A 21175-nucleotide genomic window follows, 5' to 3' on the forward strand; every position below is an offset into this window, starting at 1 on the left:
TATATGTCTATTTAGACCCGAGGTCTTCGAAATATAGCTTCAAGACTGCCGGCACACGTTAGAGGTATAGGCTATTTCTAGTTGATAAAGTGATTCATGACACGACTCGTTACTCGTTTCTCCTTGACGTAGTAAATCTTCATGTGAAAGAATTTCAACCTCACTGTACTCTGGCTGTACTCTGGCTGTACTCTGGACACTGCAATCCACTCACTTTCCATCGCTGGGTAGAGAATTCAATACGCCCAAGCATTCAACCGAGAAAGAGATTCTGCGAGCAACAGAAGGAGCGCTGAACTTATTGATATCTGACTATCAGGTACTGTAACCTTTTTCCTGGACGAACGAGATAGAACGAGGAATCAGGGCTGTTAAGACTCATGGAAGTAGACATTGACAACAATCGGGGCACAGCTACTTCAGTGACACTGAGCTCGTCCTGGTAGGACGCCAGTAACGTTTTTGCTTCCATATCCCAGTCCCTCTCTACCTTCAACCCCAGGTATGATAGTGTCGAGCCAGTTGACGAGCCAGCCATCGTCCTGCATCAGTCTCAGTTGTTCAATTCTGAATTCGTGCACTACGTAGATTCATAGAACAGGGTACATGCCGTGGGCGGCAGGAACGCATCTAGATTCTTCCCGACTAGATGCCATGGCCTCAAGAACTTTAACAGCCCAGTCTCCTCGACTGTCAGCTGTTCCAGCTGTAGCCTCTAGCCGAAATTTCAAGAGCACATTTGGCGCTGCTCGACAGGATACCTGAAGTCGCTCACTACCGAGATTATCGAACAATGACGAAGACGGCGTGCGGCATTCTTGGTTCTTCAAGCTGAGAACAGGTGCTTGTCTACCCTAGTCCAGGCAGCTCTCTGGAAACTCATTTGCTGGCGAATGCTTCCAAACAGGGCCAACAATTATTGAGTCCCGCGCAACCGAGTCTACTCTTGTGAGGCCAGTCATTGCCCGAATCATTCCAAGGTGCTCGCCGCTGGCCAAGTGGCATAGCTACCCTTTTCTAGTGCGCCACAGGCCTTCATCATTCTGCATTCTGGAACCAGCCTGCAGCTTGCAAGCTTTGCTGCGCCCAGAACAGAACAAAGTTTCTTCATGGGTTTCTGACTACTGTGCCTACAGCTGCACTGTAAGGGTGAGACAGACGACCATCCAATCACAAATAACTCACATAATCGCTTTAAGCGGGTGGGTATAGCTCAAGTAAGAAACCCACGCTGACTAGGCATGCAGGCCAATCGAATTCCAAATCCAGGGGCATGTTCTCGAAGAGCCGTCCCTGGCTGTCATTTGTCTCTCGGCGAAACTTAGGTATACGTTAAGAACTCAATTCAGTGAAAAGTTACTCGGAATTTTGGAACGAGACACGCGTGTTTCAAATTTCAGCGTGGGCCAGACCCAGCCAGGCTGAACCGGGCTAAACTGCACGAGCGTCGAGCGCACGACGCGCTCGGCCGGAACCCGTGTGGCCAACGGCCTGATGGGCAATTGTTTTGAGTCCCACGTCGTCTTCCTATGAAAACTTTAATCGACACTATTCTGATTCGGCCACTCAGCGGAGCACTCCGGCGTCATAGTCGTACGGAGTCGTTACTCTCTTGCGTGTGATTCCCCGGTGCGGATCGGACCGGGGGAGGCCTCAGCTCAGGCCCGCAGCCAGTCTTGGCTCTTTGAACCAGCTTGTTATGCGATTTGAGATAAAATTGAGAGCAACTGTATGAGACAGAAGAAGACATGATTTTATCGTCAGTGGATCTTCTGCAGGGAAACACCTGCAGAAATGCAAGGCAATCACACCATCGTGGGCAGCGGGCGAAGGATCAGGCTAAACCTTCCAAGCAGGCGCCGCACAAAGTTTAGCTAGCCAGGACCCGCAGACTAGCGATTGTGTTACGATAAGCAAGTTCCACGGAATGGCGTTGGAATGGCGTTGATCGATCGGCGGGACCGAGATTCATTGTCGTACAGTCGTATTGCGGTCAACAATGCATTGTCTATCCCACACACCACTGTCTATCAAGGTCATAACTCATGGCGAGGGCTTGGGATCAGGATTCTGCTCCACGTTATACTCCACCTTCCTCCAAATCTCCAGCGGCACCTCTTCGGTGTTGTTGATGGCCTCTTGACTGGCTGTTGTCGCCAGCCCCTTCGACTCCGCCCTCCGGCTCCACCACCGCTTACTCTTCGATCCTTTCCCCACCACCGACTGCGTGGCACTGGCTCCGGCAGCTGTGCTCCCAAAGGGCAGAGAGTGTGAGAGTTGGCCAGACGGCTGCTCTCCGTATCGATTGGACCGGTAGCGACTGCTGTAGTGCGAGAGGGCGCTACCAAAGATCTTGCGCAGCAGCGGCCACCAGCACATCAGGTTGGCCACGTAGATGGCGGTGCTGGCCTCGCGGATGTACCATAGCTGGTAGATGGTCGTACCGGGCGAGTGAAAGTTGAAGTACTTGTTCAGGATGGCGGCGATCATGACAAACACTCCCAGGCCGAGCACGCTGATGAGGAGGATTTTCTTGCGGATCGGCATCTGCGTGCCCTTGAGCAGCGGGATCGGAATGGCCAACATGAAGGCGTCGCTTGATATGTTGAAGACTGCCTGGGTGATGGAGTAGTGCTGATATGTTGCGCACTGGGCATTTTCGACAGGAACAGCCCAGTACTGCGAGAACGGACGGCAGTAGACGGCAAAGTAGGTGATTTCAATTACCGCAAAGCCAAGCGCGACGTACCCGGCCAGGATCTGAACGAAGATGTGCCAGCGCAGACGATGCGTGAGCTTCCAGTACATGGTCACCAGGCAGGTCTTGACCCCCCAAGTTGAGATGAGCATGCATTGTTCCAAGCCGATGACAATCTTGCTGCCGTATATTCTGGCGTTGACGTCGTCGGGGTTCGCGAGGATAGCGTCTTGCTCAGAGACTGGGAATAAATTCGTGGCGTATTCGGCTGAGACGCGGATAAGGATGAGCATAGTTGTATAGACGAGCTGGGAAGATTAGTCCATCTGGTGTGTTGAATCGGTAGGTGTGCGTACAAAGGTAAGGGTCATGATATAGTCATCAGCTATGTAAAACTCATGTTAGCAGGCAGCTTTACAGTGTACCATGTCTCAATGCATCTCACTCACCTTGCAGATGCCGGATGCCTCTATTCGATATGCATCGTGCGGTTCTGATACACCCAGTCTCAGTCTCAACCCCAGTGTCAGTTTGAAATAAAACTTACATTCTCCCAGCAAAGATCACCACCCCAATACTCCAAAAGACAGCCGCTTCCACCAGGAGCTGGTATGGAGTAGGCGAGACGTCCCCCATGGTCTGTGTTTTGATGTGCGATCTCGCGGCTCAAGAAGGAGAAACCGAGAAGCAGCTCCTTAAGAGTCGCCGCGGTGTTGCCGAGACTTTGGCCATGGATATCGGAGGTGGAGCTTGCATCTATGCATTTTTCTCATCGAAAGATATGTAAAAAAAAAAAAATAAATAAATAAATAAATTTTTAATTAATTAATCATGCATCTACGTGGGGGCAGAGGCAACGAGGGTGGTTGGGGCTAACAAGTCACTAAAACGATCTAACAGGGTCCATTAATTAAGTGACTAGGACAGTCTGGAAGCGACTGCCCTCTCGTTTCTTTTTCTCTCAGTCTCTGCTCTCTTTTCCTTCCCTATCATATCGTTTGTCGCCTGTATATCGCATTCTCACCATGAGCTCGGCAAAGAGTCAGGTCCAGGTTGACCAGGTCCGTCTGGAGGCAGCCCTAGGGCACAAGCAAGAGCTGGTCCGAGGATTCGGCCTGTTCAGTCTGACGAGTCTAGGGATTATCATCGCCAAGTGAGTTATCTCCTTTTGATTTCCTTCATATCTCTCTATCTCGCACCTTGCATGCCAATTACATCTCACCGCAGTCCTATCTAACTGTCGTCAATCACAGCTCGTGGGCGGCAACCGGAGGCACAATCGTTACTGCGCTGTACAATGGCGGCCCAATGGCCGTTCTCTACGGCCTCATCGTGGTCAGCATCTTCTACGCCTTCATCTCAGCCTCGCTATCAGAGCTCGCCTCAGCCATCCCCTCGGCGGGCGGCGTCTACCACTGGTCCTCCGTCGTCGCAGGCCGGTACGGCCGCGCGGCGGGCTTCTTCACAGGGTACCTGAATGCCTGCGCGTGGCTACTCAGCGCGGCATCGATGAGTTCGATTCTAGGCAACGAAGCTGTAGCCATGTACCTGCTGCGCAACCCCGATGTAGAATGGCACAGCTGGCAGCCGTTCATCGTCTTCCAGATCGTGCTCTGGATGTGCTGCGGGATTGTCTGCTGCGGGAACCGGTTCCTCCCGTTGTTGAATCGGATTGCGCTCATTTTGTCGATGGGTGGTTTGTTCGTTACGATTATTGTTCTCGCTGTTATGCCGCGTGGTCGGTGGGCTAGTAACCAGCAGGTGTGGAGGACTTATTATAATGAGACGGGGGGGTGGTCTGATGGGATTTGTTTCCTGAGTGGGTTGCTCAATGCGGCTTTTGCTGTTGGGACGCCGGATTGTATTAGCCATTTGTCTGAAGAGGGTATGTTCTTTCTTCGCATACTCCATGATGGGATAGAGATAGCATGCTAACACGATGGATCCAGTCCCCCAACCCGAACGCAAAGTCCCGCAAGGCATAATGCTCCAACTCCTCACAGCATTCAGCACAGCCTTCATCTACCTAATCGCCCTCTTCTACGGCATAAACGACATCGACGCCGTCTTCAACAGCTCGCTCAACTTCCCCACGGCCGAAATCTACCTGCAAGCGACAGGATCCACCGCCGGCGCAGTCGGCCTCGTCGCACTAATGTTCCTCGCGACCTTCCCAACCCTAATCGGCACCCTCACGACAGGCGGCCGCATGTGGTGGTCCCTCGCGCGCGACAACGCTACCCCCTTCGCGCCGTTCCTTGCAAAGGTCCACCCTACCCTTGACGCACCCGTTAACGCAACCGTCGCGATGACAATCATGGTGACGTGCCTCGGGTGCATTTATGTAGGGAGCACGACGGCCTTCCAGGCACTAATCAGTTCTTTCATCGTACTCAGCACACTCTCGTACGCCGGCGCGATCCTCCCACACCTGCTTAGCGGTCGAAGCCGTGTCATCCCCGGCCCCTTCCGCATGACCGGGATCTGGGGATTCATTGTGAATGTGCTCGCGGTGGTGTATATCGCCGTGACGGTGGTGTTCTTCTGCTTCCCGTTTACGTTGCCCGTGACGGTGCAGAATATGAATTATACCAGTGTCATTACGGTTGGTTTAATGACGATTGTGCTAGCTTGGTGGGTTGTGAGGGGGGTGAGGGAGTATCAGGGGCCGGTTTATAGTATGGAGGCTGCGGAGAAGATTGCACTTGGGGAGGCGGAGAGGGTTGCGGAGGAGGTTGGGGTTGTGGGGGAGAGGGTTGGGACGAAGGAATAGAGGAGTGGGCTAGGTGTTTGTTTGGGGGTAGAAGGAAAGTGGGTTTGTACAGACTGGAACAAGACATAGTATAGAGTGTATATATAAACCCCAATAGAAGTGCTTGCATATAGCTGAGAGTCGAGAGCTAACCTTCCTTGCACTTGCTTGAGACCAGAACCTAGATGCTAACTGACTGCATTCATTAGGGCTAGCACTTCCCTTGAGCACCATTGGTAACTACTTCGACCACTCCTGCGCCGCCAACTCCCTCAGATCCCGAACGATATGCTGCGGACACTCCAGCGCCGCAAAGTGCCCGCCATCTTCATACTCTGCAGAATCACATGCGTTAGCCATTCTTCCAGTCAAACTACCACATAGATTCAGGAGGTACAAACCTCTATAAAACACCAACCTCCCCGTCTTCTGCACCTCCCTCTTCGACGCAAAATCCAGATCATACCGGAACGAACTATACCCGAACGGCACGTTAACATAGTTCCCCGGTTTCTGCGTGTACGCGGGGAACTTATCGTGTCGTTCGTTCTCGTATTAGCAGAGCATCGACGGCATGATGCACCCCGTGAAGTAGTACAACGAGCACGTTGCCAGGATGGCCTCGCGCCACGATGCAGCCTCCTGGTTTGACGGGTGCGCGGCTTCGTTGTATTTCTCGCCGACCCACATTAGCATGCCGAGGGGGTTGTCGTGGAGGGCGAAGCCAATTGTGTGTGGCTAGACAAATTATAGTATAGCGTGTTAGGATGATTAGGTACTGGGATTAGTTAGGGCTGGGTAAACTAACCCTCGTCCTCATCTCGACTGCATACCCCATATGATTCCCCAGAAAATCCTCCGAGCGTCTCGCCGACTCCTTTTCCCCATCCGTCCAGACCCTGGGGCCATTGGGCTCCCCACACAGCGCAAAATTAAAATGCACCAATCTACAATTTTCCGTATACCTCGCACCCATCTTCCTCGCAACAAAATGCCCCCAGTCCCCGCCCTGCACCATATATCGCGCATACCCGAGCCTGCGCATCAACGCATCAAACACCCGCGCGTTATCCTTGAGCGTCCACCCGCGGCCAATCAGACCAGCAGAAACCGGGCATGCTCACGACGACGACATGGAATGCGGGGTCGATTTCCGACTCAGGATGTGAAAGCGGGTACCAGACGCGACTGAATTCGTAGAAGGAGCCTGGCCAGCCGTGGATGAGGAGGAGGGGGATTGCATTGGCGTGGAACTTCTCGTTTGCGCGCGCGTGCACGAAGTGCAGGTTTATGTCTTCTATTCTGGTTGTATAGTGTAGGACTTGGCTTATCTGCGATTGGATCTTGGACCAGTTGAAATTGGTTTGCCATTCGTGGAGGAGGGAAGAGGCCCAGTTGTAGGATGGTACCATATTTCTCGCCGGCACCGCGGATAATCTCTCGGTCTGGAATCCTGGTGTCGTTGAGCTTGCGCTGCAAGCGTTCGACTTCGGCGGGTGGTATGTCGACTTCGAATGGGTGGATGTCAGTTGCCATTGTATGGGTCTGATGGGAGTCTGTGAAGGAGATAGTTCTATGTGACAAAGGTATTTTTTAACACTTCGAGGACAGAATACTTATGGTCCGGTTCATTGAGATATCTGGATCAGCAAGATCGAACCTGACAGGGACAATTGTCATACTTCCATCTGCACCTCGCTAAGCTCGCTGATTGGATGCTCGATCTCGGGTAGATCGTGCTGGTGGCTGAAGCTCTGGTTGCCTGAGGCTGGACTGTGGCACCAGCTTCTTGCCCGCAACATTCTCCGCTCCAAGATACAGAGATTCACATCAATCTTGCCAACTCAACCATACGCTGACTCTTATGAGCCATATATCACGTCGCTTGGTTTCCGCCATGTCTGCGCCAACGTCATCTCCGTTTACTCGCGCAGTGGTGAGCTCCATGAGGAAGCTGTAAGCTCCCGGCCTTCTCGTTCGAAGCTCTAATTCGTGTGCCGGCGAGCGCTGACCTGTCAAGGTACCCAGAAAATCTGGCAGACAAGAGCTTCGATAACACTGGCTGTAAGTTTTATTGCTATCATTATCTTCAGGTTCTCTAACAGCGGTCAAGTGCTTCTCGAAGCCCCCTTCAACCCTACGCGACGACAAAGAAACTCCGTCCTCCTCACGATTGACCTGACAAAAGCCGTCGCCGATGAGGCCATTGCTCGCAAAGACTCGGTCGTGGTGGCATACCGTACGCATACTTTGATTGACTGTTCGCGCATAAAGCTCACAATGCTCCGCAGACCCGATCATCTTCCGCGGCCTGAAATCGCTCACATTCAATGACCCCCAACAACAATCTCTCCTTCGTCTCGCAGCCGAGGGCATCAGCGTCTACTCCCCGCATACGGCCGTCGATGCGACTCCCGGCGGGATGGGTGACTGGCTCTGCGACGTTGTCACCGGCGCAATCGAGCCGCATCCCAGCTCCCAGACCAGTACTCAACCGCAACCCTCCACCTCACAACTCTACTCCACCCCAGCATACCCCAATCCAACCGCCGTCTCACCCTCATCCGTTGGTACAATTGCTCACACCCGGAGCACAATCCATCCCTCTCCACCCCCGCTCCCAGCGGGCCTCGACGACGCCGGCATGGGTCGCCTCGTCACATTCACCACGCCTCAACCACTAACAACCGTGATCGACAATATCGCCCTCGGTGTCGGGTTTCCCGGGGCAGTTCCAATTGCAATCCCGCAGGGATCCTCTGTCAACGATATCAAGATCCGCACCGTGGGCGTGTGTCCCGGGTCGGGATCGAGCATCCTCATGAAGGGCGTGAAGCAGCTGCCCGATTTGATGCTCACGGGGGAGATGAGCCACCACGAGACATTGTTTGCGATTGAGAGTGGGTCCGTGGTTGTCGCGCTATCGCATTCGAATACGGAGAGGGGTTATCTCAAAGCGGCTATGAAGGAAAAATTGGAGGGGACATTGAAGACGGAGTGGGAGCGGTTAAGGGGTGAGGAGGGCAAGAATGCGGAGGAGGGACAAGGGAGTGTTTATGAAGATGGGGATATTGAGGTTCATGTTAGTGAGAAGGATCGAGACCCGTTTGGGATTATGGTGAGGCAGTAGGGATGGACCGTGCCATCTCCTACGATTTGGTTCAGTTTCAGTAATTGTACAAGTGTACCATGAAACTACTAAAAAATAGCCTTTATCTACCGTAAATAGTCCTAAAACGCCGGACAAGAACAGCAAAATCAAATCAACTCAACAACACCCTGATCTCACCCGTCGTCCTAGGGAACAACCTTCTCAAGCTTGTTTCCTCCTCTTCTCCCTCCTTCTCACCCTCATCCTCTCCTCCCTCTTCACCACCATCTCTATCTCTATCAACCCCATCAATCTGCCCTCCAACACCAACACCAACACCCCTCCCCTCATCAGCACCAAGAATCATCCCCTCAACAAACTCGAAATCCCTTACAAACGCCTCAACCGCCTCCTCCGTAACACTCTTCACAAACGCCGCACTCTGCACGCGCTTCAGGTTCTCTGTTGCGTCCATGAGCGCCGACGGGAGGAAATCGTCTAGTTGCTGGCTTGTTGCGATGAGAGAGGAGGGCTGGAAGGCCGGGAGCGTGGGGACTGTGGATAGGTCCCGTTTCTCGACGCTGGTGTCTGAAGAGAAAGAGGCGAGGGCTGTAAGGAGGGTTTGGAGGCCTGATGTTTTGAGGAGGTATTTGTGTTGGATTTCCAGGAGGGTGAGGCGGAGGGCTGAGAGGGTGGTGCTTATTGGTTGGAGGTGGGTTGCTGTTGCAAAGGGGAATGGGGAGATAGTTAAGCGGGTTGTGATGTGGATGTTTGTTAGGTAGATTGCGCGGGCTGTAGAGGTGGGGAGTTCGTCTGCGGAGGCCTTTGCGAGGTTGAAGAAGGGGTCTAGAGCTGCGTGGAGGACTGGGGTGAATTTGTTCTCGATTGCTTGCTGCTCACCGGTTGTAGTGCTGCCGCTGCTGGCGTTTTGTTCTTGTGTTCCGTCTAGGGAGGCTTCGTGGGTTTTCATGAGGGATGTGAGGACCTCTAGGGAATCGAGCAGGAATTGCGGCGCTGAGAGGTCTTCTGGGGGTGCGAGGGCGGAATGGTCAGTTGAGATTTTGCTGACTTCGTCGCGCATTAGCGTCTGGAAGTGGTTGAGGGTGAATTTCTCGAGCGCCTGGAGCAGCTCGGCTAGGTTGGAGTGAGGGCCAACCAACTTGGCGAACGTGGTCTGGTAGAAGGAGAGTAGATTGACGACTTTGTAGCACGTGACTGGGTCATCGTGACCTTGTATGACCAGCTCAACGCGCTGGCGCAGTGAGCGGGCGACTCCGATGAGGTCGCGGCTGACCAGATCGCTGAGGGCTTTCTGTCCGTCAAAGCTGATGGCCTCGTCCTCGTTGATTCGAGACCATGGCTCGCTGCTAAGACCGGCTTGGATTCCCTTTGCAAGCTCTTCTCCGTCTGCGACAAATAAAGCTTCCAAAGCTTCCCGTTCTGAGACCGTGGTGGAGTGAACCCAGGCAAGCATATCTCCAATGTACCTTAGCGGGTCGTGGGCGGAGAACTCGATAGGCTTCACAGCGTTGTCGCCGCCGGAGACTGCATCAGTCAGAGCATAATGGAAGGAATCTGACAGAACATAATCTCTCGCCTCCGCAAAGAAGTCCAAGCAGCTGTGGAACAAGCTTGGTCGCTCAGCTAGCACCCGTAGAGCCCGCCGGATCGTGCTGCTGATCCGAGGATCCTCCAGATTGAGTGACTTGAACTCCTTCTGAATCCACCGGTAGAGTTTCTGATATGCAGAATTCAAGCTCCTAGAACTTTTCTCCATGAGTTCAAGACCAAGTCTCTCATTCTCCGCACCAAGTAGCGCTTCGCAGTCGCGATGTACCGTTCTCACCCGGGCAAGTACGTCGAAGAATTTGTCATTGATAGGCTCTTCGGCCGATGCCAGGACCAAGAGCTCATCATCCGAGACTATAAAGTGCTTCGTAAATGCGTCCAATAGATGCTGTTTCGTTTCGGCCTCTTTCTTCCGGCTCAGGAGCGCTGATGCTTCCTCTAGTATCGGGTTGGTATCCTGCTTGGCCGATACGATGTGCTTTCGCATTTCATCGCATGTTTCTTTCAGACTTGATATGACGGTGCCTATGCGCTTCAATTGCTGCAAGGTGTCAGTAATCAGTTCAATTCACCAAGTACTCTCGCCCCCGGCGTGGCCGCTCACCTCCGCAACATTGCCGAAATCCCTCACGATTTCCGCATTGCAGTCTACCACTTCCTTCTGTACATCAAGACGCAATTGTCTTCGTACTTCCGCCGTGTTACGGACTCCCCTGAGGCTAAGGGTCTCAAGAGCATCGCGTATGTCGGAATCTGCGTACGACACGGAGAGTACACTTGTCAGCCGGTTCGATAAGGCATTGGAGCGCTGCTGCAGCGGGGGCGAAAGCGGCGACGAAGCTGGAGAGGCTGTCCGAGGCGAGAGGCTGGAGGCAGTTCCAGAAGGAGGAAAATAGCTGCCTGTAGCCATTGGAAGCTGTCAATGCTCCTGGGGGAAGAGCCGTAGGTGGTTGATCGTGGGGATGCGGAAGCGGAGAAAAAGAATACGGAGTACCGAGTAGTCGAATCAACAAACCAACCCAACTCATTCAGGAAACCAATTCGTCCACAATCACTTTTTTGCAGGTGAACCTCTCGAGCTGTATAATTTGCTCATGCAGTTGAAGTTACTGCAAACATAATATTTTTGTCCGGCTCTCATGGACAGCCCGCTTGCTTCTCCGACAAAGGCGCGTCAAGCCGCCATCCAGGCGAAAGACTGGGCATACGTGAATTCCTGGTTAAGTCGCCAATACGCACCGAATCCGGTCCCGAAATTCGAACGAAATGAAGATACCCTACGCACATTATTGGCCTTAGCGGGGGCCAACGAGGCAGCAGACGAAGAGGCAGCGATGCTTCATCACGCCCGCGAGAAAACAATCGAAGGCTTCAAGGCTCGAGAGAAAACAGAGGAGAAGCAAAAGATGGAAATTCTTGACGAACTCGAGCACTGCCTAGATGAAACCGGAGCGAGAGATCTTGACGATCTAGCAGAGACCGTCGCTGTCTTGGGCTCGTTGGGAACGAGGACGAGGGACGTGGGCCACTCGATAATTGAGCTTACGAGGGAAGAATTCGAAACGCAGGAGCAGATGAGGAGGGTTGAAAGACTACACAAATACCTCGAAAGGGAGCTTGTTACGCTACGCGAGCAACTCGAAGAGCTCAAGTCGAATCCTGCCTTCGAGACACCTGTCAACCTCCCTGCACTTACGTCTGAGTGGACGCGGAGTACAAAGTTGCTCAGTGCAAAGGTTGATGAGTACCAGGACAGGTCAAAGTCTCTGGAAAGGAACAGCAACAAAGGAGCCACTCTCGAGAAGGTCATGCTGGAAGAGGAAGAGGTCGGCCAGATGATTGAATCGACAAAGTCACTCGAGGCTAGGATCAGAACATTCCATGATCTGCCCAAGGAAATAACCGGTGCCCGAGCCAAGTATCAAGAGCTGGAACGCGAGCTCAACCAACTCATCCAGGAACGGGACTCCATGTTCGAGAATTTGGTGGACCGTTGAGACGATCTACTATTACGAGCTGTGGACAATGAACAGATTGAGAAAATTGATAGTTTCAATGTATGACATTAAACTATTGTATAGGTATAGACTACCTCAAGTATGGTATCGTCAATCTCATAACACATTCATGAAAAGCAAAGCTGATGGTCGTATCATCCTTGAGTTCACAATCTAGTAATCTAGTTGTCACCAAGGCCGACGGCGTTCTTGACCTTCTGGCCGCTGCAGAGGCTATTAGCACAATAATCTTTCAGAACCATGTTTCAAGGCTGCTTACATGGTCTCAGTGGCACCACCCTGGTGGTTGTCGTGGGACCGCTGGGTCTTGTCGAAGGCCTGCTGACCGGTGCTCTTCTGGTCATCGGGCTGCACACCGCGGGAGATACGGTCGCCGGTGTCGGTGACGGTCTCCTTGACCTTGTCCTGGGTGGACTTGGTAGAGTCGGGGGTCATCTCCTCCTTAGCCTCTGCGAGCTTGTTAACACCGAGTCAACAGACTATCAAGGAAAGTTGAACTCACTGGTAGACCAATCCTTGCGACCAGAGTCAGACATGTTGGTTTGTTGATTGAAGTTTGAGAAAGTTTGAAAATTTGAAAAGTGGTTGTTTGGTGGTTGTTGTTTGGGATAATTTAAGCTGTTGATGAAGAAACAGGAACGACGGTCGAGGAAGGAGTTTATATAGCTTTTTGGCCGTCCCCTGGAGTGCCTCATGTACCTCAGAATAGACAAGCCATGACGTCGCGATTTCCTAATTCATAACGACATCCATGGATGTTTCTTCACCTTGGTCGTAGATCACAGCGTGATAATGAACTTGTTGACGTACGTCACAGGGCCAGCCACGAATCGACGTCGATACCACGGAGTCCAGCCATGGAGATTACCTGGGTCAACCGTCATCGAAGACTCCAGTCCCCACTCCATCATTGCAGCTGAATGTGACGCGCATGTGCTCTTCCTGGTATTTTAGTTGCATTTTCTTGGTCTGGGGATGACGTTTGAATGACATGCATACTATTTCCTATTCAGGCTTAGCGCATTATCTGATCTCGGAGCAGCTCTACTGGGACATTCGTTGTTCCATGTCCCGAGGCTAGTCCTATACGGAAGGCGGTTTTTATGGGCAGAACTGGCGCCGCCGCCGACTCCGCCACAACATCTCTACAGATCGAGGAGTCATCTTCGTGCCTAACAGTCTAATCATTGAGATAGCCGTTTCCTACACTCTTTCGGGTCTCATGACCTTCATCATGTTGATTCGCTTGCTTTCACCAATTATCGTTGTCTCTTTTAGCTATTACCCTGCGCTTTAGCTTTCGGCCTTGTTTTTACAACCGCCACAACCGTCATCATCTAGGCGCCTTGCCCCTCGATTCTATAGAGAACCCCAATAAAATAGTTTCCAATATCGCTAAACATCGTGACATCTTCAATGATACCCTCCTCTGCATCATCCTCGAACTGGGATTTCACTGCGGTGATTAACCTCTTGCAATCGCCCACATATCCGAGCCAGGATTGTTCGACCTTCAGTAATCCCCCGAATCATCCCAACCCTCAACCTGCGTCACACACCACCATCAAGCATGATGTTGAAAAGCCGGATATCAAGAAACAATCCCTGAAGGACGAACATGTCAGCTCGCCGAAGCTTGGAGACTTTGGTTCTCTCTGGGACGCGCTGGGTAACGCCAGGAGTACTCCTCCCGCTTCAACGAACATTGAGCATTATAGCCGGCATCGAGAGTTCCCTCAGCCGCCTCAGCCGCCTCAGTGGCAAAACCCATCTGTCACCATACTGAAACGGCCTAAGGCCTCAGTCTCCTCTTTGGATAATCCAGCTCCGACGCTCGCAACCCCAGCTTCAGTACCGGTTATAACCACCACCGGCATAAACTCGCCTCCGTATGGCCATGTCAATGCTGAGCCCAGCGTGCCCGCCCAGCGGCGCCGCGGCCGGAAAAAGTCCAATGACGAGACTAGTTTATCTGAAAGTAATGCTGAAGGGGAATCTGATAACTCCCTCAGTGTTTTCGACCCGCCGCTTTCAAAGCCGCGGAGCATTCGCCCGATGATTCCACCGCAGGTCGGTGTTCCAGAAGCTCAAGCAGGACCTCTTGATACAATTGATACACCCCCATCGTCTTTTGATGAGGTGGACGGATTTTTGGCGCCAAGTGCTGTCAAGTATCCTCCCAGCGCCGGCGTACCTCGCTTACGACCACTTGACTACAAGACCGCAGTTGATCAGCGGGTTGGGCTTTTGACGAAACTTATGAAGGATTTTCCGGATTACACAGAACTTCTTATCGAGGCGGGGCGGTCGAAGAAGTCGAAAAAACTCGACATCTCGTCCCGCCCGATTCACGTGTTTGTTGATATGTCGAACGTAAGTATCTTTCCATAGACGCCTGTGTCTCGCCTTGGCTAACTCCCGACAGATTATGGTAGGATTCCACGACACGATGAAAATCTCGCGGAATATACCCGTTCAAACTAGGATTCGCCGTCTGCCCATGTCCTATCAAAATTTGTCCTTGATATTGGAGCGCGGCCGCCCAACAGCCAAACGAGTCCTCGTTGGCTCCGATCGAATTGCAGCTATAAACGAAAGCGAACAGCTCGGTTATGAGGCGAACATCCTCAACCGGGTCCAGAAAGTCAAACAGCTCACTCCTCGTCAGTTAAAGTTCCGCAAAAATCCAAAGGCAACCTCTGATGACGGTGGGAACGGCTCTGAAACGAACGATGCCCCCGAAGAGCGGTGGGTCGAACAAGGCGTAGACGAAATTCTGCACCTGAAGATCCTGGAAAGCCTGCTGGATACGGACGAACCGGCGACGATTGTGCTGGCTACTGGAGACGCTGCGGAAGCAGAATTCTCCGGTGGTTTTATGAAGATGGTGGAGCGAGCCCTGCAGCGCGGCTGGAGGGTTGAGCTCGTTAGCTTTTCCCAAGTGATGAGCTATGCATACAAGAAGAAGGAATTCCGGTCTCGGTGGGGAAGTCAGTTCCAGATGATTATCTTGGATGACTACGTTGAGGAGCTGTTTAAGATGTAGCGATACAATACGATACTCCCACGCATCCTTCACAGGAACCACTTCACGTAACAGCATCTATATTAAGTAATAACTAAGATTGGGCATCAGTAACCCATAACAATTTCATCTGATAATCAAGTATACTGCCTTGTGCTCCGAGGTCTAGCCCTTTTTCATGAAACATGGTGGGGGTTCGGTGTCTGGAGCTACAGGAGCTGGAGCCTGGCGGGGCACCTTTATCTAGGATCTTCTGCCCGCAAGATCCTCCCCACGTATCTTTCTCCAAAGACTCAACTATTCTCCCATACCTCACCATGGCTACATTAAAATCCCAAGTTCTCTACGGCGGCGCAATCAAAGCCATAATCCCAGAGGGTTGGCTCGACGCAAGGTCTGTCAACCCCGCTACCCCGCCATCAAGCACTCGCGCGACTAACGAACCTCAATCACAGCGACCTCCGCCAGATCCCCGACCACCAAGAGCTCTTTCTCTCCCCATCTACCCTATCGAACTTCATTTTCGAAATCAACGAGCGCGTTTCGGAGGAAACGGCCCTTTCCGCCCTCCAATCCGCCCCCAACAAGGAAGTCCTTGAGACTCTAGGCCCCAACCCCGGAGCCACGCCTGAATCAGTCAATAAAGCCGCGGCACTGTACCATCTCAACGATATCCGTGACGAAGATGGCGATGCCTTGCAGATAGTTGCACCGCCTCAGCAAGTCTCCGTGCAGAAGATCCCCGCCGCGAGAGCATACAAGGGCGTTGCGCACATGACTTCCTCGACAGTACGCGCCAGTGTCGCGCCATCTACGGGGGGTGCGCCCGCTGGATCCAGTGCGGATACGGGTCTTGTGACGACCGTAAGTGTTCATTATCTGCTTGTTAGACTTGAAGAGCAAGAGACGGATATTTTGGTTTTCTTAAATGTTCCGCATAAGGAGTTTGATGAGAGAGGGGATCCCAGGGGACTGTCAGGGGAGAAGGAGTTAGCGAATAGCGTTATTGATGGATTAGTTGAGAAGTTGGAAATTGTGGACTGGGGATTGTTTGGTGGTTGATTAGATAGTTGCTTTCTTGTGTCTTTTTAGCCATGACTTTATTGTTTTGGATGCTTTGTGGTCGACTTCACGTCGATATGGAAAGGACGAATTGCGCCTTGCAATCTCCCAGTAGCTGCAGGGAGCTATATCGCACTATCAGGTATGCTTGAGGTTTGGCGGAAGAATAAGTGGCTTGTGCTGACGGTCTCAGAATGGAACAACTAGTCTTCGATCGAGACACGGACTATCACTTCAACCTCGAAACCCTACATCACATAGATCAGACGAGCATTAACCCACCCTTCGGACTCCAGTGAAACATTTTAGCTCCATAACCGACTATTTGATAATTTCACGAAATAGCAGCAGAGGAATCCCCTAATTTGTGCCTAGGCTTCAAGGCGTACGATCAGAAATGAAGGGATAGGGTACAGCTTCATTCCTTCACCAAATGGAGTCAACGAAATATGAGACAACATTCCCACCGTACCGAGACCAACACAACTCAATCCCTTCGATCTTCTTCGCGTGTGAGAAGTTTGAAGACTCTAAATCTCAAGTTTCGACCCCAACGCCGACTCGAGTGAGCGAATAATTGCAGCAACTTCACGCACTCCAGTATGCCTGATGAAGTGAATTGCTCAGTGTTCTTCAACTTGTAGAGGGGCATTTCGTCTCTTCCTCTTCCGCAATCAGTCTTCTTTCTCTTCTTCGTCTTCTCTTCATCCTTAACAAGCTTGGTCTTTGTGTTTCGCCGCTATCCCCCATCTACCTCTTACCTATCTTCACACACGAGACAACAGTATCAACAACAGCAGCAGCAGCATCAATTCACTTCCTTTGAAAAGCAATGAAGTGGCTTACTTTCTTTGCTGTATTGTTGCTCAGACACCTAGCTGTTGCTGCCCCCACTGAAGCTGAGGATGTGATCGCTGCAGCCGAAGTCGGGATTGATGTTACCGTTTGGGTAGACGAGAAAGGGCAGACTCTTTCGGCTGAGACCGTTCAGCAACTGCAACTGTTGCCAACGTCAGTACCTGCGCGGACAATATCATCGAGGACGAGTCTGACCCCAAACACAATACAGGAACCCACTGCACTCCCTCCCATCCTAGCAGTCCCCGGCCTCGAAGCACCCCATGATCTCGCACCCAATCTCGCAGCCGATGTCAACATTCAGACAAACACAAACCCTAACCCTTACGATGAAGACGGTGAACGCCCCCAGGAAGACAGACACACCTTCAGAATCTCCTACTCCCCCTACAACTCCGACAACAGCTGCAAATCCCCAGAACAGGTAGACGACGACCTCAACAAACTCACAAAGTACGACTTCATCCGCATCTACGGCGTAGACTGCGACCAGACCCGAAAAGTCATCAACGTCGCACGCCCCCATAACATGCGCGTCTTCGCAGGCGTCTACGACCTCCAAAACCTACACGCAAACCTTAAGACCATCGTCGACAGCGCAGGGCCAGACCTCTCCACCCTCCACACAATCTCGATCGGCAACGAGCTCGTCAACCGCAACCAAAGCTCCGCCGCGGACGTCGCCAATGCCGTCAACGACGCCCGCGTCTACCTAAGAGGTCTAGACTACACCGGCCCCGTCGTAACAGTCGACACGTTCTCCAAGGTCCTCGAGAACCCAACCCTCTGCCAAGTCTCCGACTACTGCGCCGCCAACTGCCACGCGTTCTTCGATGCAAATCAGACTCCTGAGACGGCGGGTCTGTATGTCGCTGACATCGCGCGCCAGCTATCTGAGATATCTGGTGGGAAACGCACGCTCATTACGGAGTCGGGCTGGCCTCATGCTGGTCAGAGTAATGGGCGTGCTGTTCCGTCTCCGGAGAACCAGCGTAAGGCGCTTGAGAATTTGAGATCGACGTTTCGAGAAAAGAAGCAGGATCTTGTTCTCTTTAGTGCGTTTGATGATCTGTGGAAGGTCGATAGTCAGTGGACTTTTCGGGCGGAGAGGGTTTGGGGGATTGAAGTTTAGATGCGTTGAGTGGCTTTTCAGCTTTGAAGGCTGATTTTCGTTCTTGCATCGCTCCCTTTCTTTCTCATGCATGCGTGTTCCATCTCACTGATAAGCTTAAATTCTTCTACCATTGTGCCAGCCACGGTGGTCTCTTGGGGACGGATTGGTTGACTAGACTTGATTCGGTTCAGCGAGTTGCATTGGATCTAGCATCTGAGTGATAGACCTAGATTAGCACTCTAGAGTTGGAGCTTAAGGCTTCTAGACTTGGCCGCTTTTTGGTTTCATAACTAGACTGCTTTACACTCTCTATCAAATGATACATAGCTTCTACTTTCGATAAATCCTATGGCAGAAGGACGAAATTAACTCACAACCACATTCTCAATTAATTTGAGGAAGTATTGTGGCGATAAGGTTTCATTTCTTCCAAGTGGAATGTGAACGGGAGCGCCCCCGGAATCTGCTGTCTCACCGTCCAAGCACACTTCCCAGTTCCTACAGAAATCTTCCAAGAAATCAAACAAGAACCAAGGAACCCCATTTCATTAAATAATATAATCTCTAATAATGCAAAGTGCCAAATAAGCCCAGCCAGACCGAACGGCGAAGACAACAAAAAGAAACAAGTCATAAAGAAACTAAGCTATTATTAGGTAGGTAGGTAGACAACAATCCCACCAGTCCAGGCCAGGCCGGTGAAAGAAGAACAAGAGCGGGAACATCATCGTACTCGTAGCGAGTATGTCCATAGGTAGGCCCATTCGTGCGGTGCGTGGGCAAAGCAGGTTTAATCAGTTTCCGACGGGCACAAATTATTCTATACGAGAATGGCGGAAGAGGAAGAAGATGGTATGGCCTGTGTCGTCAGGTGCTGAGAGGGAGAAGGAGGCAGTAGGATGAGTGCGTGGGCAAGCGAGAGAGAAAATTGGCTGATGCAGCTAAAATCATGGTCGCGTTAGGGTGTCGGCGTCAGTGTTGAATCGGAGTCATGACCACGTTCTTGCTTTTGCAAGTAATGAAAGAGTAAAAGTAGATCAGACGCGAGGGTTTGCGTTGCGGCTACTTTCTCTTGCTGAGGACCTTGGTGATCGCGTGGCGGATGATGGTTCCTGATTTCTCTATCTCTTTCTTCGTCAAGCCGATTGTGACGCAGACTTTCAGGGCCGGGGGGACCTGCTGCTTGGGCTCGAAGTTGTCGTCGAGGGTTTTGAGACGGGTGATCAGAACACCGTTTGCGATACACTTCAAGAATGGTCAGCACTGCTAAAGAAATAAAAGGTGGATGAACTCATACCTCATCCACTACATCCTGCAGGACGAATTGCTGGTCTTCGACAGAGAGCCTCTTCGCAGCGACCACTTCAGGCTTGAGCACGAGGATCATGATTGGGTTCTCGGGGGCACTGGTGCAGCGCACCCAATCGCTGCGAGGGTCTAGCTGCAACCACATAACCTTCGTCAGGTCTCTCAGCTGCGATATTGTCTCAGGGCTGTTCTGCAAAATGTTGATCGTGGCGCTGGCAGTCGTAGACAGAAGGGCAGGAAGAGCTGCAGAGAAGGTGTAGGCAGCGGCCGAGATACGCTGGTGGTGGACAATCTCTTCTGAACCAGCACAGAATCCTCCTCCGGCAACGAGCGGGCCGGCCAGCGAACCTACGATCATGTCGACCTCGGTCGCGTCCACGTTTTGGTGTTCAGTGATACCACGCCCTGTCCTTCCAAGGACACCGAACGACCACGACTCATCGAGGATCAGTCGGAACTTGTACTTCAGCTTGAGATCAATCTTCGGAACTAGTCAGCTAAATCAACTGATGTTCAAAGAGATAAAGGAACTCACAATCCTCGGTAAATCACTCATGTCGCCGTACGACTCAAACAGGCCTTCGGTGATGATGAATCGGCGGGTAAGAGGTTTCCGTCCTTGCTCCTTGGTAACCTTGGCCAAAACCCTCTCCAAATCCTCCATGTCATTGTGCTCATACCACCGAACGATACTCCGGGAAATCTGAATACCCTTCCGAATGGCAAAGTTCACGCCCTTGTCCGCAACAATAATATCGCCCCGTTTCGAAAACGCCGGAATAACACTCGAGATGGTCGAAAACGCTTGGGAGTACATGATGCACGATGCGACGCCAAGGTAGGACGCAACATCCGCCTCCGTCTTCATGTGGACATCCTGGGTACCGTAGAATCCTCGAGGGCCGCAAGGTCCGACGCCGTAGTTGCGGAGTGTCTGGATTGCCTTCTCTTTGATCGACTCATTCGTGTTGAAGTTGTAGAAGTTGTAGGATCCCAGGTTCGTCACCGTTCGACCGTTCGTAAGTTTCGACTTTGGTCCAATTGGCCTGTAGATTTTGAGCGTCAGCACTGCGAAAAGCCGGACAAGGACAACATGGACAAAGAGTAGACGTACCCAACAATAACTGGCCTCTTTTCCACCTCCATCTCCTCCAATGGGGTCGTTTGTCCTACGAGCGGTTCAGGCGTCCACTCATCCACCAAGTCATCAATTTCATCTTCCGAGAGCTGGACAACGCCGGGTTTCGTCGAGTACTTAGGGGCGAGCAAATAGCGAATGGCGAAAAGGAACAGGAACAATTCGACGGCGGAGCGAACAGGGTCATCTTGGTAGCTAGACTTCACGTAGCGCAAGAAAATTGCTGAGCCAGGGACGCGATGGAAAAGGGTAGCGAGTTCATGGAGATACTCGGAAAGGAGACGCTGGGTCTCCTGGATGTCCATGATGAAGAGTGAAGCGCACGCAGCGCAGAGGAAGGAGATCAAAGGCAGCAGCAGCAGCAAAAATCTCACAATAAAGATGATGCTATTGACCGAGTGTTCAAAGAATGACGAGGAGGGATTCGAAAGGGGTGGGCTGGAATTTGTCTCAGGAGCTTGTACAGTCTTACGATCGTTTCGGAGTCTCGGACGCGATCTCGATTCCCTATGGGACCCGGCACGTGACGCAGATGGCAGTAA

At 51.9% G+C, this 21175-nt stretch overlaps 11 protein-coding genes across 11 annotated transcripts; 6 read left to right on the top strand and 5 right to left on the bottom strand.

Moving 5' to 3' along the window:
* Positions 1–2043: 2043 nt before the first annotated feature.
* BDV17DRAFT_278997 (uncharacterized protein) lies at positions 2044–3334 on the bottom strand (the record flags this gene model as incomplete). Its single annotated transcript, XM_073759638.1, has 5 exons — positions 2044–2251; positions 2288–3006; positions 3055–3083; positions 3148–3191; positions 3246–3334. The coding sequence occupies 5 exons, from the start codon at positions 3332–3334 to the stop codon at positions 2044–2046; spliced, it is 1089 nt and encodes a 362-aa protein (XP_073620848.1).
* Positions 3335–3643: 309 nt separating this feature from the next.
* Positions 3644–5471, top strand: BDV17DRAFT_298157 (putative choline transport protein; the record flags this gene model as incomplete). Its single annotated transcript, XM_073763629.1, has 3 exons — positions 3644–3851; positions 3952–4583; positions 4648–5471. The coding sequence occupies exons 1-3, from the start codon at positions 3724–3726 to the stop codon at positions 5469–5471; spliced, it is 1584 nt and encodes a 527-aa protein (XP_073620849.1). The 5' UTR covers positions 3644–3723.
* Positions 5472–6005: 534 nt separating this feature from the next.
* Positions 6006–6986, bottom strand: BDV17DRAFT_286814 (Alpha/Beta hydrolase protein; the record flags this gene model as incomplete). Its single annotated transcript, XM_073761013.1, has 3 exons — positions 6006–6188; positions 6575–6747; positions 6860–6986. The coding sequence occupies 3 exons, from the start codon at positions 6984–6986 to the stop codon at positions 6006–6008; spliced, it is 483 nt and encodes a 160-aa protein (XP_073620850.1).
* Positions 6987–7347: 361 nt separating this feature from the next.
* On the top strand, positions 7348–8580 carry BDV17DRAFT_286815 (Nif3-like dinuclear metal center hexameric protein; the record flags this gene model as incomplete). Its single annotated transcript, XM_073761014.1, has 4 exons — positions 7348–7406; positions 7471–7514; positions 7564–7689; positions 7742–8580. 4 exons carry the CDS (start codon positions 7348–7350, stop codon positions 8578–8580), a joined length of 1068 nt encoding a protein of 355 aa, XP_073620851.1.
* A 66-nt stretch (positions 8581–8646) lies between these two features.
* Positions 8647–11046, bottom strand: cog6 (Golgi transport complex subunit COG6). The gene is made up of 2 exons (XM_073765030.1): positions 10715–11046; positions 8647–10651 (listed from the first exon to the last, which is right to left on the bottom strand). Exons 1-2 carry the CDS (start codon positions 11018–11020, stop codon positions 8714–8716), a joined length of 2244 nt encoding a protein of 747 aa, XP_073620852.1. The 5' UTR covers positions 11021–11046; the 3' UTR covers positions 8647–8713.
* Positions 11047–11054: 8 nt separating this feature from the next.
* On the top strand, positions 11055–12114 carry BDV17DRAFT_251176 (uncharacterized protein). Its single transcript, XM_073756398.1, has one exon. It carries the CDS (start codon positions 11250–11252, stop codon positions 12105–12107), a length of 858 nt encoding a protein of 285 aa, XP_073620853.1. The 5' UTR covers positions 11055–11249; the 3' UTR covers positions 12108–12114.
* Positions 12115–12153: 39 nt separating this feature from the next.
* BDV17DRAFT_251179 (heat shock 9/12 family protein) lies at positions 12154–13068 on the bottom strand. Its single transcript, XM_073756399.1, has 3 exons — positions 12631–13068; positions 12388–12577; positions 12154–12332 (listed from the first exon to the last, which is right to left on the bottom strand). The coding sequence occupies exons 1-3, from the start codon at positions 12821–12823 to the stop codon at positions 12290–12292; spliced, it is 426 nt and encodes a 141-aa protein (XP_073620854.1). The 5' UTR covers positions 12824–13068; the 3' UTR covers positions 12154–12289.
* Positions 13069–13309: 241 nt separating this feature from the next.
* On the top strand, positions 13310–15449 carry BDV17DRAFT_251180 (NYN domain-containing protein). Its single transcript, XM_073756400.1, has 2 exons — positions 13310–14501; positions 14554–15449. Exons 1-2 carry the CDS (start codon positions 13545–13547, stop codon positions 15172–15174), a joined length of 1578 nt encoding a protein of 525 aa, XP_073620855.1. The 5' UTR covers positions 13310–13544; the 3' UTR covers positions 15175–15449.
* Positions 14930–16657, top strand: mog1 (Ran GTPase-binding protein MOG1). Its single transcript, XM_073765032.1, has 3 exons — positions 14930–15547; positions 15609–16357; positions 16409–16657. The coding sequence occupies exons 1-2, from the start codon at positions 15339–15341 to the stop codon at positions 16213–16215; spliced, it is 816 nt and encodes a 271-aa protein (XP_073620856.1). The 5' UTR covers positions 14930–15338; the 3' UTR covers positions 16216–16357; positions 16409–16657.
* A 300-nt stretch (positions 16658–16957) lies between these two features.
* On the top strand, positions 16958–18390 carry scw4 (putative cell wall glucanase (Scw4)). Its single transcript, XM_073765031.1, has one exon. The coding sequence runs from the start codon at positions 17048–17050 to the stop codon at positions 18203–18205; it is 1158 nt and encodes a 385-aa protein (XP_073620857.1). The 5' UTR covers positions 16958–17047; the 3' UTR covers positions 18206–18390.
* Positions 18391–19035: 645 nt separating this feature from the next.
* Positions 19036–21137, bottom strand: lcbA (serine C-palmitoyltransferase subunit lcbA). The gene is made up of 4 exons (XM_073765033.1): positions 20610–21137; positions 20031–20541; positions 19485–19976; positions 19036–19432 (listed from the first exon to the last, which is right to left on the bottom strand). Exons 1-4 carry the CDS (start codon positions 20936–20938, stop codon positions 19250–19252), a joined length of 1515 nt encoding a protein of 504 aa, XP_073620858.1. The 5' UTR covers positions 20939–21137; the 3' UTR covers positions 19036–19249.
* Between the last annotated feature and the right edge of the window lie 38 nt (positions 21138–21175).

The sequence above is a fragment of the Aspergillus undulatus genome (genome assembly GCF_047715775.1).
Source record: "Aspergillus undulatus strain CBS 261.88 unplaced genomic scaffold BDV17scaffold_2, whole genome shotgun sequence".
Classification (NCBI taxonomy): Eukaryota; Fungi; Ascomycota; class Eurotiomycetes; order Eurotiales; family Aspergillaceae; genus Aspergillus; species Aspergillus undulatus.